Raw genomic sequence first — 19,365 nt, forward strand, 5'->3', positions numbered from 1 at the left:
ATCAGTGCCCATCAGTGCCGCCAATCAGTGCCCACCAATGCTGCATATCAGTGCTATCTATCAGTGCCACATATCAGTGCCCATCAGTGCTGCATATCAGTGCTACCTATCAGTGCCCATCAGTGCTGCATATCAGTGCCACCCCATCAGTGCCACCCCATCAGTGTCTCCTCATCAGTGCCTGTCAGTGCGGCATCATCAGTGCTCATCAGTGCAGGAAAAAAACATATCTATTTACAAAATTTTATAACCTAAACAAAAAACTTTTTTTTTTTTTTCAAACTTTTCAGTCTTTTTTTATTTGTGCACCAAAAAAGAAAAAACCTGACGGTGATCAAATACCACCAAAAGAAAGCTCTATTTGTGGGGAAAAAATGACACAAATTTGGTTTAGGTACAGCGTTGCATGACCGCGCAATTGTCATTCAAATTGCAACAGCGCTAAAAGCTGAAAATTGGTCTGGGAAGGAAGGGGGTTTAAGTGCCCAGTATTGAGGTGGTTAAACATCCCAAGGAGCACTGTGCAAGCGATAATATTGAAATGGAAGGAGTATCAGACCACTGCAAATCTACGAAGACCTGGCCGTCCCTCTAAACTTGCAGCTCATACAAGGAGAAGACTGATCAGAGATGCAGCCAAGAGGCCCATGATCACTCTGGATGAACTGCAGAGATCTACACCTGAGGTGGAAAACTCTGTCCATAGGACAACAATCAGTCGTATACTGCACAAATCTGGCCTTTATGGAAGAGTGGCAAGAAGAAAGACATTTCTTAAAGATATCCATAAAAAGTGTTGTTTAAAGTTTGCCACAAGCCACCTGGGAGACACACCAAACATGTGGAAGAAGGTGCTCTGGTCAGATGAAATCAAAATCAAACTTTTTGGCAACAATGCAAAATGTTATGTTTGGCGTAAAAGCAGCACAGCTCATCACCCCGAACACACCATCCCCACTGTCAAACATGGTGGTGGCAGCATCATGGTTTGGGCCTGCTTTTCTTCAGCAGGGACACGGAAGATGGTTAAAATTGATGAGAAGATGGATGGAGCGAAATACAGGACCATTCTGGAAGAAAACCTGATGGAGTCTGCAAAAGACCTGAGACTGGGACGGAAGATTTGTCTGCCAACAAGACAATGATCCAAAACATAAAGCAAAATCTACAATGGAATGGTTCACAAATAAACATATCAAGGTGTTAGAATGGCCAAGTCAAAGTCCAGACCTGAATCCAATCGAGAATCTGTGGAAAGAACTGAAAACTGCTGTTCACAAACGCTCTCCATCCAACCTCAATGAGCTCTAGCTGTTTTGCAAGGAGGAATGGGCAAAATTTTCAGTCTCTCAATGTGCAAAACTGATAAGAGACATACCCCAAGCGACTTACAGCTGTAATCGCAGCAAAAGGTGGCGCTACAAAGTATTAACTTAAGTGGGCTGAATAATTTTGCACGCCCAATTTTTCAGTTTATTTGTTAAAAAAAACTTTGAAATATCCAATAAATTTGGTTCCACTTCATGATTGTGTCCCACTTGTTGATTCTTCACAAAAAATTACAGTTTTATATCTTTATGTTTGAAGCCTGAAATGTGGCAAAAGGTCGCAAAGTTCAAGGGGGCCAAATACTTTCGCAAGGCACTGTATGCTTACTGTTTGTTCAATAAACCTAAAGCGTTATTACACTATTTTCGCCTCCTATCTTGCTTTACATTTGGTACGGTCCGGTATCTGAGATCACAGACCACCCAGAGGATAAAAGAGTCTCCATCCGGTTTATAATAGGGTGCAAGCAACCTATGCTTATACGCGCATGACCAGGGGTCATCTGGTGAGTGCCCACTCTGGAGGGGAGCACGTGAGGTGTGGTGAAGGCTTTGTTTTGATCTACATAAGAGCACTGGGAGTACCACTGTTTGTTGTAAACCTTGTTATTACCAGCAGAAGGATTGAACATTACAGACTTTACCTGCATGGTGCCTTACGAGGACTTTAGTGATATATGCTATGTGCAAACATACTTAGCGCTGCTGAATGTGGGTTATGCTATTAATTTGTTTTAGTATTTATTGCATTTGCTTTGGACTTTTTTTATTCTACAGGTCATGTGCTTTCAGAAAGAGTCTGGTTTGAGGGCCGGTTCACATTGGTGCAATACCAGACATTGCATTTGATTCGCACCGCATTTCTGTGCATTTCACATGCAATGTCTGTGCGATGCGAATTCAGCCATACAAACTGTATGGCGGAATTTGCATCACATTCGGACCAAACTCGTGCAGGACCCTTTTTTGTCTGAGTAATTGTCATTCAAAGTGCGAGAGCACTGAAAGCTGAAAATTGGTATGGTAAGGTAGAGGGTGAAAGTGCCCAGTATTGAGGTGGTTAAAAGTGGAGCACAGGGCCTTGCAAGAAAAGGAGTTAAAGCAATTTACTGAACTGGCCAGAACCACCTCTGGAGGGAGTCTATTTCACATTTTCACAGCTCTTATTGTGGAGAAACCTCTTACATATGTGGATATGAAATTTCTTTTCCCCTAGGTGTAAAGAGTGCCCCCTTGTCCTGTGTGATGATCTTAAAGTGAATAACACCAAGTTCACTACATGGACCCCTTATGTATTTGTCCATGTTGATCATTTCCTCCTTAATCTCCTGTTCTCAAGACAGAATAAATTCAGTTACTCTAATCTTTCCTCATAGCTGATCTCCTCCATGCCTCTTATCAGTTTGGGTGCCCTTCTCTGCACTTTCTCCAGTTTCCCCGATATCCCTTTTGAGAACTGGTGCCCAAAACTGAACTGCATATTCCAGATGAGGTGTTAGTAATGATTTGAACAGGGGCAAACGTATCTTGCTCTCTGGAGTCCATACCTCTCAATACAGGAAAGGACTTTGCTCACTTTGGAAACTGCAGCTTGGCATTGCATGCTTTTATAAGGCCTATGATCAACCAAAAAACCCCAGATCCTTCACTATGGATTCCCAGTTGTACTCCCCTTAGTATGTATGATACATGCATATTCTTAGCCCCCAAGTGCATCACTTGACATTTATCAACATTAAACCTCATTTGCCAAAAGTACCAGAATAAACAGAGCCCTGTGGTCGGCGTGTAAGTTTGAGATATCCTGTAAGGACAGTATTCCACTGCATAGCATGGTGTCATCTGAAAACATTGAAATTGTGGTGGCCTGCACGACATGTGAGAGGACGCTCTTTTGGCGGCTCTGAGCTCTCCTCGCTAGAATCCTTATCCATCCTCCTAACCTATGCTCCGTTTCTTCTCCTTTCTTCACGGGGTCCCCTGTGCATGGGTTTGGGCACTTCCGATCAGTGCTTTTGGTGGATGGGAAAGCGGAGGAAACAGCCCCCGGCCAGAATTAGTGTTACCACCCGGTCCTGCCAAGATGGCTGCCACTCCGCGGCGCCTCAGCCTTCCCCATATTCTACAACTGACCTGTTTGGTGAGGCATATGGGGCCTCTCCACTGCCCTCACTGGGTGCCTCCGCACCCCCGAAGCTGCTCTCCCATACGTCCCCAAGCAAAAAATGGGATGGATGATGGCCCAGTGCGGGAACCTACAATAACGGATGTCCTCCAGGCTATAACGATAAATCACTTGGATCTTATGGTGAAGGTGGCGGAGTTAAAGCTGGACATTACCATCATGCGCCAAGACATGCATCAGATTAGGGATCAGGTCTCAGAGACTGAGCGCCGCATTGGCAATTTGGAGGACACTGTCCGCCCCTTGGTCCCTGAATTCAAACTGTGTGGGAAACTACTTAAATCTGTGGAAGACAAAATGGATGACCTCGAAAATCGTCTGTGCAGGAATAATATCTGGCTGGTGGGGCTGGTTGAGGGATCTGATCCTGTGTCATTCCTGGAAAGCTGGCTCCAGCAGGAGTTTGGCAAGAATACCTGGTCATCCTGCTTTGTCATTGAAAGGGCTCATAGGGTCCCTGGCAGACCTCTCCCTGTGGGTAGCCCCCCCAGCACCATGGTGATCCGCCTTGCTTAACTATCGGGATAGAGACTCCATTCTACGCTCAGCTAGACTTAAGGGGAGCCTGCGGATCAATAATGTGGTGGTCTCCCTTTACCCGGATTACTCTTCTGCGGTTTGCACTCGCACGCAAATATCAACAAGCCAAGCAACTGCTCCTGGAGAAGACCATGCAATACTCCATGCTGTTCCCAGCTACTCTCCGGGTCGTCCATCAAGATAAAGTGCACTTTTTTTAGTCGCCTGCTGCGGTCATCTCCTGGCTGGAGTCCCTCTCCCACCCTGGCCGGGTGCCAGGAGGCCGTGCACTGGTGACCTGAGCTGCCTGCTCTTCTGAGGATTTCCAGTGCCACTGTGATGGACTTTGCCTCTTTTTTTGACCTTTTGGAATGTCAGGTTGGCACACGGCCCTGCTGTGAGGAGAGCTCCCTCCCTATGCTCTCAGGGCTGCCTTTGTTTTGTTCACTTTTCTTTTATCTCAATAACTATTGTTTTTCTTGACATTTGTTTACTGTGGGCTCTGCCAACTGAGTCTGGTTGGCCACGTCTTTGCCCCCTAATTTTTTTCTTCTGTTCGGGGATAAAGCCCGCGCCTTGTTTTTCCATTTTATTTTTTCAAATAAAAAAAAACCCACTGAAATTGTACTTTTAATCCCAGACCCTATACCATTTATAAAGATAATAAAAAGTAAGGGTCCCAACACTGAACCTTGGGTTACACCACTAATAACCTTAGACCAATCAGAGTAAGAATCATTAACCACTACTCTCTGAATTCTATCGTTAGTCAGTTTTCTATTCATTTACAAACCAATCTTTCCAAGCCTGTAGACTACCTTACACATTAGCCGTGTGTGGGGAACTGTCAAATGCTTTTGCAAAATCCAAGTATACTACAGCCACAGTAACCTCACTGTCCAAGGTTTTACTTCCCTCAATATGAAAAAAAAAAATCAGGTTTGACAACTTCTGTCTTTCATGAATCCATGCTGTCTGTTACCTAAAATGTTTTTTTTTCCCCCCAAAAAGAACTCATCTATGTGGTCTTTTATTAAACTCCCCAGTATCTTCCAGAATATAGAAGGTAAACTAACAGGTCTATAGTTACTTGGTAAAGACTTTGATCCCTTTTTTAATAAGGGCACCACATTGGCCAATGCCAATCCGGTAGTACCATTCCAGTCATTATCGAGTCCCTAAAAATAGGAAACAATGGCTTTGAAATGAGAGCTCAATTCTTTTAGGATCCCTGGGTGGATGCCATCTGGTCCAGGTGCTTTATCCATCTTTATGCTGTATAAAGATTTCTGGACCATATTACTTTTTAGCCACTATATCATTTTGGGCAGTGTCAATACCATCCCCATTATGTACTTGAGCTCCCCTATGCTCCTTTGCATATAATAATATGTCAAATACATAAATATTTTGGTAGCCTTCGAAGTTGCTATATCATTTGTGATGTTTTTGTCTTGACTTCAGAAAAGTAGATCAGGAGTGCCTAAATTGGTCATTTGTACCAGATGTGAGTTCCAACACGCAACCTTTAAAATACAGAAATCCTATGCATATTCTTAACAAGGTTTTTAAACATTAAAAAAGGTCTTTGATTAATCTATACAGGTCATAAGATATACACAATAGCTCTGCTTTGATAAAATTACCCAGTATAGAACACCTAGGAATCTATCCCAATATCTCCCCCTTCCCCCAAATTGCTTTTGCATAAATCTCAATAGTTTAGTAGGAGTCCCTCAAATGGCGTCAATGGCTTTTGAAGAGCATAATGCTGAAAGAGAAACTTACATTTCCCATGTATTCCGATAGAAGATCCTGTAAAGCCTGTCGAACTGAATTACACTCGGCTACAATTCTTTCCCGACGATCATCACGCGTGCAGGAGGAGTCAGCCATCAAAGCAGCGCCACTGATAATACTCTCCAATCGTTCTTCGAGAGAGGGTCTAAATCTCTCTTCGCTGAAGCCAAGCGGGTCTACTATGATTTGTTTCTATGCAATGTAAAATAAAGTGGGAAAAACAGTCAGTAACATTAAAAAATGTAGAAATATACACAAAACAAGTAGAAAAAAGCACTTTTTTCTTTAGGTCAATAGTGTGTCCTCGCAACAGGAAGATAACCCACTTTCCACCTCCTATATTCAAGAATCCAAAACCAGGCAGTTGCAGCACATTTCTTTCCATGTAGAGATACAAAAGGAACAACAACATTTTCAACCATATCATGCGCTTTGTCTATCTGGTGGTTAATGTATTTAAAACTGCTAGTGCATCTAACAAATTGAAGGCAAATGCCAGCTAAAACTTTTTAAACAGTTTATAGCAACAGTTTTGTTCCTTTGAAGATGAAGGTTTTTACATAAATAAAAAAAATAAAATCACAGTAAGCACCAATGTTCATGTTACATTGATAGTCTCAACCCTTACTAACTGCTACATTTGCAGGAGAGCATGATTTGTTGAAAAACAGACTTTACTGGCAGGATCACCAGGTGAAACTAAAAGAAGGCCTAAAAAAGAGAATTAATGCAGCCATCATATCTATGAATTGGTGAGCTGCAAATAAATATTTGATTTTGGGTTTAACACAGCTTTAAGGGAATAAGAAAAATTACATAATCTAATTACCAAGCACCATATATATACACTCTGACACCCCTCTTAAAAATAAAAAAGATGCATCAAAAATGCACAGAGGAACATTAGCAATCGATCCAAAATAAGAGAATTCAGAAAAGAAAAAATTAAATTTTGACTTACCTGTAAATCCATATCTTGGAGTCCAGTACAGGACATATATGCTTAAAGAGCAACTACACTGCATCTGAGCACCACAAACCAAAAACACTAGTCCATTTTTAACATTCAAAGAAAACTCCCCCATCCATTTATGTCTCCATGCTTTATTTTGCTGAGAAATCACTTTGAGAAACATCCCCTTGCACTTCGGCCTGCGGCCATCTCGAGTAAGGGCAAACGATTCACTAAGCAATTATTGTCTGGAATCTATCTGTCCTTACCTCAAACATGCAGACAGAAGGGTGTGCTTAGCTGGGACAACCCCTCCTCATCTTCTAAAGCAGGGATTGGGGATCCTTTTTTCTGCCAAGGGCCATTTGGATTTTTGTAACATCATTCGGGGGGCCATACAAAATGTATGCATAAATGTAATAGGCATTGCTTTGCGGCAAAAAACGCTGTAAAAAATTGCGTGACTTTGAGGTCACAAAAGTGTGAAAGGGGCCTTCAGTAATCAAGGTATAGTGTGCCCCCTTTCAATGCAGACTGACCACAGCATGCCCCCTTTCAATGCAGACTGACCACAGCGTGCCCCCTTTCAATGCAGACTGACCACAGCGTGCCCCCTTTCAATGCAGAGAGACCCCAGCGTGCCCCCTTTCAATGCAGAGAGACCACAGCGTGCCCCCTTTCAATGCAGACTGACCACAGCGTGCCCCCTTTCAATGCAGACTGACCACAGCGTGCCCCCTTTCAATGCAGACTGACCACAGCGTGCCCCCTTTAAATGCAGAATGACCACAGCGTGCCCAATTTTAATGCACACTGATTGACCACAGCTTGCCTAATTTTAATGCAGACTGATTACCACAATGCAGAGTGAACAGCGTGCCAAGCCCCAGTGCACTTGACTTACCTGTTGTACGGCAGCTTCCTATCTTCAGTCCCCGCTTCTCTTCGAGTCCTCCCGCGTCCTGCTTTCTCCTCGGCCAATTTCAATGGCCAAGGAGGAGGAGGATCCGTGAGACAGTAGCGAATTTTCATTCGCTATTGTCACACAAATGGGCGGGTTCGAGGCGCACTGCTCTGCGCCTCGGGTCCACCCTTTTTGGAGATTCACAGTGTCAGAACGGAGCCATCGGCTCCTTCTGACACAGCGGCACGGGGGGGGGCGGATTGTGCGGGCCGGTGTTCCGTGAAAAAACCATACCCGTGAGAAAACCATACCCTCCGCCTCCCCCTCAGACTCTTGCGGGTCATCAGCACATCCATTTTGGACACCAAAGTCGCCACTACAGCAGCCAAATTAGTCTCCGGTAATAAATATAAAAGCGGATGTACCGCTTACATGTTTAATGTACCCGCCGCAAGTATAACATTAGACACAGTGCCGTGATAATTTCATGCCCACCGAGCATGCGCACTTCTCAAATTCTTTCATTGTTAATTGCATATCCGGGGCTCTGAGCATGCGCACTGCTGCGCTGCTCAGCTGTTTCAGACAGGAAGTGACGAGGGTATGGTTACTTCACGGGGTATGGTTTTTTAACGTTATACCGGACATAACGATCGTGCGGGCCACATGCGGCCCGGAGGTTCCCCACCCCTGTTCTAAAGACTCCTGGGAAGTATAACATCAGTTGCCTAGGCCTCGAGAGCAGGAAGTAACTGAAGAAATGTGAAAAAAAGTTTTTAACCGGTTGCCGACCACACGCCGTGTATTTACTGCGGCAGTGTGGCTCCCCCAGGCAAACTGACGTAGGGCTACGTTGGTCGCGAGCAGGGAGCTAGGTGGCAAACGTGTGCCGCCGCCGGCACGCTCCCGCCCCCAGTCGGCAGCAGGGGAAGCTGATGCATGGGTCAAGCGGCTCCGATTGCTGCCTGACACCCGCAATCGTTCCCCGCTGAGAGAGAAGGACAGTCAGCTGACCGTTCTTCTCCCTGGAATGATCATAGAGCCCCTGTGATCCTTCTATATAGGATCACAGGTCTCTATGGTCATTTCACAAGCCACGCCCCCCCCCATTTAGAATCACTCCCCTAGGCTCACATTTAACCCCTTGATCACCCACAGAGTTAACCCCTTCCCTGCCAGTGCCATTATTACAGTAACAGTGCATATTTTTAGCACTGATTACTGTAGTAATGTCACTGGTACCCCCAAAAGTGTCAAAAATGTCAGTCGGGGTCCGATTTGTCCACCGCAATGTCGCAGTCCTGCAAAAAATCACAGATCGCCGCCATTACTAGTAAAAAAAAATAAATAAAAATTACTTAAATCTTTCCCGTAGTTAGTACACGCGATAACTTTTGCGCAACCCAATCAAACTACGCTTATTGCGATTTTACCAAAAATATGTAGCAGAAAACAAATTGGCCTAAAATGTTAAAAACTTTTGATTTTATTTTTTTGAGAATTTGTCATATAGCAGAATGTGAAAAATATTGTTTTTTTTTTCTCTTAAAAATTGTCGCTCTTTTTTGGTTTACAGCGCAAAAAAAAAAGTAAATCGCACAGGTGATCAAATACTACCAAAAGAAAGCTCTATTTGTGGGAAGAACTGAAATTTTGTAAAATCTTACCGTAAAATTAATTTCTCTGAGTCCTCCGACAGTCGCCGCCCACTCAAACAGTCTTCACCAATGGGGTATGGACTTCCTCTCCTTAGGAGTAGCTAGGCAAATGTCTTGTTAAAACAAAAGCATTTACATAGACACACCCATGTGAGCTGTCCCACTGGTCCAATACCCCCCTGCAATAGCAATGCCAACTCAGTTTGGTAGCAAGCAGTTAGGTGTATAAGAACCCCAAAAGAGGGGCGGGCGGCGACTGTCTGAGGACTCAGAGAAAGGAATTTTACGGTAAGATTTTACAAAAATTCAGTTCTCTTACGTCCTCCGACAGTCGCCGCCCACTCATACAGTCTTCACCAATGGGGATGTCCCAAAGCAGTGTAGACATGAGGGGTGGGAAACGCAACCATAGAAAAGGCAACGCAGTACCCACATCAGAGAAAGGAACCTTACGTGAACAGCAAGGGAACCTTCTGGGCAACCAAAGAAGCTCAACAGGAGCAACAACCCAGGAAAGCAAATAACCAAGGGGGTAAACAACCCCAACAGCCAGAGACCCACACAAAACCTGGATCCCCTACGGTACTGCCGCACAGAGAACTTTGCGGCCAAAGGAGGCTTTAGCTGATGCCAGAACATCAATTTTGTAGAATTTGGAAAAGGTGTGCACTGACGACCAAGTCGCAGCCTTGCACACCTGGGCCACCGAGGCCTGATGCCGGAGGGCCCAGGACGTACTCACCAACCTGGTAGAGTGCGTCTTGACAGAATCTGTCTGATCCATTTTGCAATGGTCGCCGCAGACGCAGGCATACCCTTCCAAGGTCCCTCAGGAAGGACAAAGAGAATCCGATTTTCGAAAGGATTCAGTCGACGACAGGTAAACCCTGATCGCCCTGACAACATCCAAAGAATGCAAGGCAATCTCCTTAGGATGCTTAGGATTCACACAGAACGAAGGTAAGACAATGTCCTCATTGAGGTGAAAATCCGAAACCACCTTTGGAAGAAAGGACGGGTTAGGTCCCAAGACCACCTTATCCCTATGAACCACCAGATAAGGGGAGCGGAAAGACAACGCCGCCAACTCCGACACTCTGCGAGCAGAAGTGATCGCTACTAGAAAAGCAACCTTTTTAGACAGCAGAGGTAACGAGATTTCCCTGATGTTTTCAAACGGAAAACGTTGTAACACGGACAGAACAAAGTTCAAGTCCCATGGAGGTAGAGGCTCCCTTCTAGGAGGGGCCAAGTGACGCACACCTTGAATAAAGGTGCGAATCAAAATATTAGACGCCACAGGGCGCTGAAAAAGAACAGCCAGTGCAGATACCTGGCCCTTAATCGTGGCCAATGCAAGGCGCTAGTCCACATCAGACTAGAGGAAAGCCAACACTCTCGCCACCTAGTATGAACGAGGAGAGAAACCCCTGGACTCACACCAGGCAAAATAAGCTTTCCATGTACGGTAGTAAATCTTACCAGACAAGACTTTTCTAGCCTTGAGTAAGGTAGGAATGACCTCTGAGTCGAGACCCCTGTCTCTCAGGACCTGGCTTTCAACAGCAATGCCGTTAAAGCCAGCGACTGTAAAGCAGGATGGAAGATCGGTCCCTGAGACAGTAGATCTTCTCGCATTGGTAGCCGCCAGGGAGGCTCGACGGCCAGGTGAACGATGTCCGCGTACCAGGACCGCCACGGCCAGTCCGGCGCCACCAGAATCACCAATGTTGGTTCCGAGGCCAACCTGCGAAGGAACGGCATAGATCAGACGATACTGATGCCAGGGCACCACCAGCGCATCCGAGGCGTCTGCCAGAGGATCGCGCGTTCTTGCTACGAACCTTTCCACCATGTGGTTTAGCCGAGACGCGAACAGATCCACATCAGGGGATCCCCACTTCGCACACAGCATTTGAAAAACCTCCGGGTGCAGGGACCATTCCCCCTGGTCCAGAGTCTGGCGGCTCAGATAATCGGCCTGCCAATTCTCCACACCCGGAATGTGAACTGCCGAAATCGCGGGGACATGAGTCTCAGGCCCAAGACAGAATACTGGTCACTGCCTGGGCCGCCCGGGCACTCCTGGTGCCCCCTTGGTGGTTGATGTACACCACCGCAGTGGCATTGTCCGTCTGCACCTGTACAGGATGGCCCTGAAGACCATCCGACCAGTGGAGCAGGCACAGCCTGATCGCTCTCAATTCCAATATGTTTGGATTCCTCCTCCGACCAAGTGCCCTGGGCAGATAGATTGCCCAGGACGCCACCCCAGCCCGACAGGCTGGCATCCGTGGTAATCACCGTCCATAGTAACGGCCGGAAGGATTTTCCTTCCGAAACAGCCGGGGACTGAAGCAACCACAAGAGATCCATTCTGGTTTGGCGACTCAGACACTCTTAGGTCCAGGGACTGAGGTAGTCTGTCCAACCTGGCCAGGATCTCCGCTTGGAGAGACCGCGTGTGAAACTGTGCAAATGGTATCGCCTCGAAGGCCGATGCCATCAACCCCAGGGACCGCATACAGGTCCTGAGTGACGAGGATTCGTTGTCCCTGAGGGACCTGACCTTGGACTGCAGGGTCCGAAGCTTGTCCTTCCGGTAAGAACACTTTTGCTTGAGCCGAGTCCAGAACCATTCCCAAATACGGGAGACAAACCGAAGGAAACAAGGTCGACTTCTGAACGTTGATGGTCCAACCGAACTCCTGGAGCGTCTGGACCGTAGTGGACAGATCGCGCAGCAGGCTCTGACTGGCACTCAATCTCAACAGGAGATCGTCCAGATATCCCAAGACCGCAATGCCCTGTGCCCGCAACAGTCCTAGAACAGGCGCCAACACTTTGGTAAAGACCCTTGGTGCCGAAGCGAGACCAAAAAGGTAACTCCACAAACTGATAATGATCCTCCCCCATAGCAAACCGGAGGTACCTCTGATGACCCTCAAAAATGGGGATGTGTAGATACGCATCCTTCAGGTCGATAGAGGCCAGGAATTCTCCCGGACTCCAGGAGGCCACCACCGAGCGGAGCGATTCCATGCGGAACTTTCGAACGCGCACGAATCGGTTCAGAGCTTTCAAGTCCAGAATCGGACGTACTTTGCCCTCCTTTCTGGGCACAGTGAACAGATTTGAGTAAAACCCCCGAAACCTGTCCCGATAAGGCATCGGGACGATTACCCCCTGAGCGAGGAGATCCTGCACCGCTTGATGCAGGTCCTATAGTCGCCCTGGGGTCAAATGAAGATTTGAGGGAAAGAATCTGTCTGCTGGCAGTGAAATTCGATCTTGTACCCTGATCGAATGATTTCCTGAACCCACCTGTCTGGGACTCGGAGCAGCCAAGGTTGGAGGAAACCGCGCAAACGTCCCCCCACCCCTGAAATGGGTGAGGGCGCCCCTTCAGGCAGAGGCGGACTGAGCCGCCGCACCAGCTTGGCCGGATTTTTGTTTGCCGGTCCAGGGCTTTCTCTGGCCACCCTGGTCCTTGAAGGGCTTCCCCTTGTACTGTGCCTTGAAGGCACGAAAGGACCCCTGATTAGGTTTAAAGGCGGGACCCCGCTTGCCGCAGAAAAACTTGTCCTTAGGATTCTGGGGCAGCGCTGTTGCCCCCAGTGACTCCCTTAACCAAGTCATCCAGGGATTCACCAAAAAGGCGAGACCCCGCATAGGGAATATCAGCCACCGTTTTTCTGGATTTCTGGTCAGCCGACCAGCTCTTCAACCATATCAGTCGACGGTTAACACCGCGACACTGGACAGGCGCGCAGCCAATGGGGCCTCATTTAAGGCCGCATCGCACAAATACGTGACCCCTTGATAAATCTGGTACACCATCTCCACGGTAGTGGGGGGGGGGGCAGAATCAGCCACGAGAGTGCGTCGGAGCACCTTGGTCCAATTCGCCACAGCCTGAGCTGCCATGACAGAGGCGAAAATAGGCTTTAGCATGGAACCCGCCACCACGTAGGTGTGGGCAGGCAAGAGATTCCAGCCTCCTATCCGCAGGATCCCTAAATACCAGAGAATCTTCGGTGGGAACCAGAGTAGCCTTGTTCAATCTGGCTACAATGTGATCCACTTGAGGAGCCACACACCAGCGTGCAACCATAGTAGATGCAAAAGGGTAGAGAAGTTGAAACCTTTTAGGCACCGTGAAGGGTGTGTTTCAAATTGCACCATTGCTCATTCACAGTGTGATGAAACTCAGAGGGGCAAGGAAAAACCTGCGCCGTCTTGCGGGTCCTGTGTGCCAAAAAAGAACACAATGCCCGGAGAATTGGGCTCATCCTCTAAATGTGTTTCTTTAATGGCAGAAATCAGCGCATCCATAGCTGCGCGTTCCTCAGGCGTCCCAGGGGGCAATTCAACTACCCCTGTAACCTCCGCCTCCCCCTCAGACTCTTGCGGGTCATCAGCACATCCATTTTGGACACCAAAGTCGCCACTACAGCAGCCAAATTAGTCAGGGTAGAGGATTCAGAGGAACTTGAATCCCCCAACAAGGCTGGAGGGAATTTGCTGTCCTGGGAGTCCATTACAAAAATTATTATTTTTTTTTTTAAGGTACTGGCCCTTTAAGCGCGCCGCGGACGCCGCAGCACACCGCTACAAAGAACACAGACCCCCGCAGGGACAAACTGAAAGCCAGGAAGATTGCACAAGGGAGGAAAGAAAGGACAGAACAGAGCCCCACAAGTGTGTTACCACCGCAGTCGGTCGCTCCTGAGTGAAGAAAGGAAGTGATGTCACCACCAGAGACTGAACTGAGGCTGCAGGCTAAGGAAACATGGATGCCTATGTAAAGTAATGGGAGGCTTCGGCAAAATGGCCACCGACATGTGCTCGAAACAATCATTGCCACACACAAGATGGCGCTGCAAGGCGCCAAAATACACTACATAAAATGCTGTATAAGTGCCCACAGTGAAGCCAGAGATGCTGCCCACACCTAAAATGGCGGACCGGCGGTTTTTTAACCCCCGTAACGGTCACCGCACGTGTCTGTACCTCCAAGCACCCTAAAGTGACACAGGAGAGGGATCCTCCAAAACCCCACACAGCACTGGCTGTGAGAGAAAAAAACCCCCGCAGGGACCGGAATCAGGGAGCCCAAAATGCAGACATAGGGGACACCACAGACACACAGGACTGCCGACCCCAGACAGAGGCCCCACAAAGAGTGTACTTACCTGTAACCGATGGCGTGGGGTGCCTCATAAACGGAAAACCACCCGCCCTCAGATGGCAGGGGAGTGCTGCCAGCCAAAAACACAGGACACCAGCAGTGCACGGACTAACCGTGCATGTGTCCGGTGAGGTAGCCACCTCACAGGCTGAATCCCTGAGGACAGGGATGGGTCGTTTGCGAGGCCAGGGCGAACACATAGCCTGCTAAACGCTCGATGGCGGGCTGGGATTCCATCTGACCCTCTGTCCTGGAGAACCAGGACGGCCAGTCCGATTCCAAGCTCCGCAAACGCTGTATTCATCCGAAGATCCGACTAACTAACGCTGACAAAATAAACAGCTATTAATGCAAAGAAAAAAATGACATTTTCAGAAAATAAAATCATAAAATAGAAGAAGAAGGCTGAGACTGTAGCCCCAGCACAGGGAAGCCTATCTATTCCTGAACTAGGCAGAAGACAAAACTGAGTTGGGATGGCTATTGCACCAGTGGGACAGCCCCCATGGGTGTGTCTATGTAAATGCTTTTGTTTTAACAAGTCTTTTGCCTAGCTACTCCTAAGGAGAGGAAAACAATACCCCATTGGTGAAGACGGTATGAGTGGGCGGCGACTGTCGGAGGACGTAAGAGAAAAAAGGATGTCAATTTTATTTGAGTACAGCATCGCACGACCACGCAATTTTCCGTTACAGTAACGCAGTGCCGAATCGTAAAATAGGGCCTGGTCATTAAGGGGGCAAATGCTTCCGGTCTTAAAGTGGTTAAGGGCCCTTTCATATAGTTGAACCAAATTGAACCACAATGTAGGTCTATGGGTGGACAGATGTGAGTGGATGATCACAGAGCAAGGCTGCGTCCTTTTTTAGTTAGACTGATCTGAGTGGATTTAAACGGATATTGTTTGTTTGCAGTTCAAATTTGTTTGGCTCACTTTACATACCATCAACGGAACAAGTGTAAACTGACCTGAAGGCAGATATACAAACTGATGTACACCCCAATGAAATCACCAATTAAAAAGTGGAAATTAACTCCTAAAGGGAATCTTCCATTTTAACCCCTAACGCTGCCCCCTCCCATGCCCCCCAGCAGAGTTGCAGATTTCTCCCCCACCAGCCATTCTGGTCTAGGACAGAATGACCCATACCTGGGTCCTGCAGCTGCCTGGGGCAAGTACATCACATCTTCCAAGAAGCTGCAGGACTGGCACACAGAGGGTTTAGAGAGCAGGCCTGCTATGTCATCGGTGCTGGCTGGCCTCCAAGATGGTGAAGTGGGAACAACACTGGAGGAGGGCACCCCTTCGTTTGGAGGAAGGCCTGGTGGAAGATTTTGAGACCTTTGTGTTCCAAATCATGCACCAAAAGTAAGGGCTCAGTTTTGGCTTGGAAGTAGAAGCCTAAGTAAAGCATTGAGGTGTGCTGCATTTTGAGACCGTAGAAGGTCCTGAGGAGGGAGCTTTGGAACCTTTCTATTGTGGGAGAACAGCCTTTCCCACTGCGACGACTTTGATGGAATTTGTGAAAAAAAGACAGTCTCCTTCAAAGTGTGAGATATGTTTTATAGGCAGTTTTTTTTTTTTTTTTTTTATTTACCCATAAATGGGGAAAGTCTTTGTACCCAAAGGAATATGGTGAAAAATCAAATGCGACAATACCCCAGGGATGAGAAATGTTCCGTGGCTTCCTTTAACACCACCTCCAGGTCCTCTTCATTCCCTTCTAGGGGCATGCATATCAGGATGCCACCCTGATAGAGATGGTGGAGCTTGAGAAGGAGCCTGGCACCTTTAAATCCAGAACAGTGATAGCTATTTTAAAACCGTTAATTGTCTAACTATAACATAGTTGCATAAAAGTCTGCCTTAGTCATGTAGGCTGCTTGTTGCGTGCCTAAGAGAGCTAGAATCAGATATAAAGACCAGGGTTAAAATAAGGATCTGCTTAGTTTTAAGTTGTTAGTAGTAAATATTTGCCTGGGTTTTTCACATGGCTCCCTCTATCCACTCACATTTTCAAATTTAGAGTGCCTTATTTTTGATAGAATGTCAATTCATCTTTACACTTTTCTGTGTATCCTTAGGTGAAATCTCAGTGTGTTTAGTAATTAGAATGGGATTTTTTACTTCCTGTAAAATCCATTTCTCTGAGTTAAATCGACAGACACAGCGCTCCATAAATCATAACTAGTGGGTTACATTGCCTCCCCCAGGAGCAGTACTAGCCAGAACAAAAAACATCTGGCTACGCCCATGGGCCGTCCTCAGATGGTATATCACCCCTTTCTCTGCTCTAGGTAATCAGTTTAGAAGCAAGCAGTATTAGAAGAATCAGAACTCCATGAAGGGGTGGGTGCGCTGTCCGTTAAGCTCAGAGAAATGGATTTTACGGTACATACAAAAATCTAATTTTCACTTTAATTCATCGACGGACAAAGCACTCAAAAAATCATAACTAGTGGGATGTCCAAAAGCAGTGCCAAAAGAAAAATGAGGGGTGGGGAAAATAACCCAAGGTTAAACATAAGAGCCCGTAACCAGGACACAGGAGCCTTAACTGGCTCACAGGAGCCCTGTCTGAAAAATAAAAGTTTAAAGAAAAAACACCCCTCAAGAGGAACAGCCCCTCTTCAACAGAAACCTTCAAAACTATACAGCCAAAAGAAGTTTCCTCAGATGCCAAAGTATCTACCTTATAGAATTTTGTAAAGGTATGCACGGATGACCAAGTGGCCACCTTGCAAACTTATGATATTTAGGCCTGATGACAGAAGGCCCAAGAAGCGATCAGAGCCCGAGTAGAATGCGCGTGACAGGGAAAGGTGGAACCTGACCTTTAATGGAATAGGCCTGAGTCACAGTCTGTCTGATCCATCTAGAGATGGTAGCCGAAGAAGCGGTCAGCCCTTTTCTTGGTCCGTCCGTGACCACAAAAAGCGAGTCTGACCTCCAAAAAGACTCAGTAGCTGCTAGATACACCCAAATCGCATGAACCACATCCAAGGTATGCAAGGCAATTTCCTTGGGGTGAGCCGGCTTGGGACACAAGGAAGGCAACCGAAGAGAACCAAAAGTACTAAATTTAAATCCCATGGAGGCAACAGAGACCGTACAGGTGGAGCCACATGTCAAACCCCTTGAATGAAGGTACGAACTAAAGAGTGCATGGCTAGGGGTCGCTTAAAGAAGAAGATTGCCAGGGCCGACACCTGGCCCTTGATGGTACTCAAGGCCAATTTCTGATCAATGCCCTGTTGAAGAAAGGTTAAGATCCAAGCCACAGAAAAGGATCGAGGATGAGCACCAATGGACTCACACCAAGAAATGTACGCTTTTCAGGTATGACGGTATATCTTGCTGGAAAGACTACTTCGTCACCTTCACTATAGTAGGGATCATTGATCCAGACAGACCTCTATCCCTCAGTACCAGGCTTTCAACAGCTAAGCCATTAAAACCAGCGAGGAAGCCACCAAGGGATGTTTACAGCCACCAGGATGATTGAAAGATCCTCGGTCTTGATTCCTAGCAGGAACTGCGGAAGAAGCCTTAGCTGAGGATACTGGCCTTACCGTGGCGCCCTTGGACACCAGCGGCAGAGGACCTCATCACGAGCTTCCGCATCCTTCTGTGGAGCCGAACCTGCTAAAGGAGCTGCATATAAGACTGTTAAAACAGAACTGTCTTGAAGGTGGATACCACCAGAATCAGAACCTGTATGAAAAATGGGAGAGAAACCCATCTGTGTGACAGCAGCTGGTTAATCACGGCCTGTGGTCCCTGAAGTTTGTGCAGAGGAAGGTCCACCCTGGTCAGAAACAGAATCAGACCTAGGTAAATCAATTTCCTTAACAGGGATAGGGGGACCTTAGGATGTTCAGACATCATCTGAACCTTTGCAGGAATTAAATCCGCACATAAGGAAACACCCTTGGAGTACGATGCGACTTGTGCATACCAAACGACAGAGCCGCGTCCATGGCTACATCAGCAGTATCCTCCATTTTTATAGTCTCACACACTGCAGTAATAAGTGCATCTACCAGCGCTGTTTCATTCTCTGTTGTGACCATGGCAGAATCATCCCCACTATCGGATGGATCAGAGGGTGTGATATTAAATCCCCCTGGACAGTTTGCGCCCACAGCGGTATCAGGCTCAGAATCAGAGACAGCCTGAGCAGGGGAGGGCGGGGGGCGCTTCCTCCTGGGCCTTTGCCCACACGCCACATTCACCTGGGACACAGATCTACAGGTCCGCCATCAGTGCAACTATGGGAAGCTGGGTTTTCCGAGCGACCTGCCACTTCCATGAGGGGGTCAGTGGGGGAAATGTGACCCTGAGGCTCCATAAGGAAAAGGAAGACCTTGCAGTACAAAAACAATCTTTTAGCACCACTAAAGGATCCCCTCAAGGCTCAGGGTATCCATCAGCAGATAAAGATAACAGGGACCCCCAAAGACTCACCCTACCGACCAGAGAAGTGCAGAGAATTCGAAACCAGCATCATCATGGATGCTATCCCTGTTCATATGTCGAGGGCACAGGAAGAGGAAACTAAGGAGGAAGAGGAGGAGCTTAGGCATCACCACGAGGCTTCACTTGTCTCCAGCATCTCCCAGATTAAGGAAAAATGGCTCCCGTGACATAATCCAGCTACACAAACATGGCCGCCAACCGGAGACCAGCCAGACTAATGGAAAATGCCCACCAGCTACAAACACTGAAGCATGCTGCCAGGATCTTTCCTGCACCCTCTGCAAGGGGACTCCCTCTGAATGTAGAACACAAGTTTAGGGGAGACACTGCACTGGGACCCCCCTGCAC

At 47.2% G+C, this 19,365-nt stretch overlaps 1 protein-coding gene across 1 annotated transcript in view; it reads right to left on the reverse strand.

The window, feature by feature from the left end:
• The window catches only part of CTNNA1 (catenin alpha 1), a 342,634-nt gene that overhangs the window by 192,145 nt on the left and 131,124 nt on the right, over positions 1-19,365 (reverse strand). The window contains exon 7 of the mRNA XM_082255676.1: positions 5,821-6,024. Coding sequence (XP_082111802.1) covers positions 5,821-6,024 — 204 coding nt within the window. The remainder of the gene's footprint in view (positions 1-5,820; positions 6,025-19,365) is intronic.

Source organism: Pelophylax lessonae (assembly GCF_965119305.1).
Source record: "Pelophylax lessonae genome assembly, chromosome: 4".
Lineage (NCBI taxonomy): Eukaryota > Metazoa > Chordata > Amphibia > Anura > Ranidae > Pelophylax > Pelophylax lessonae.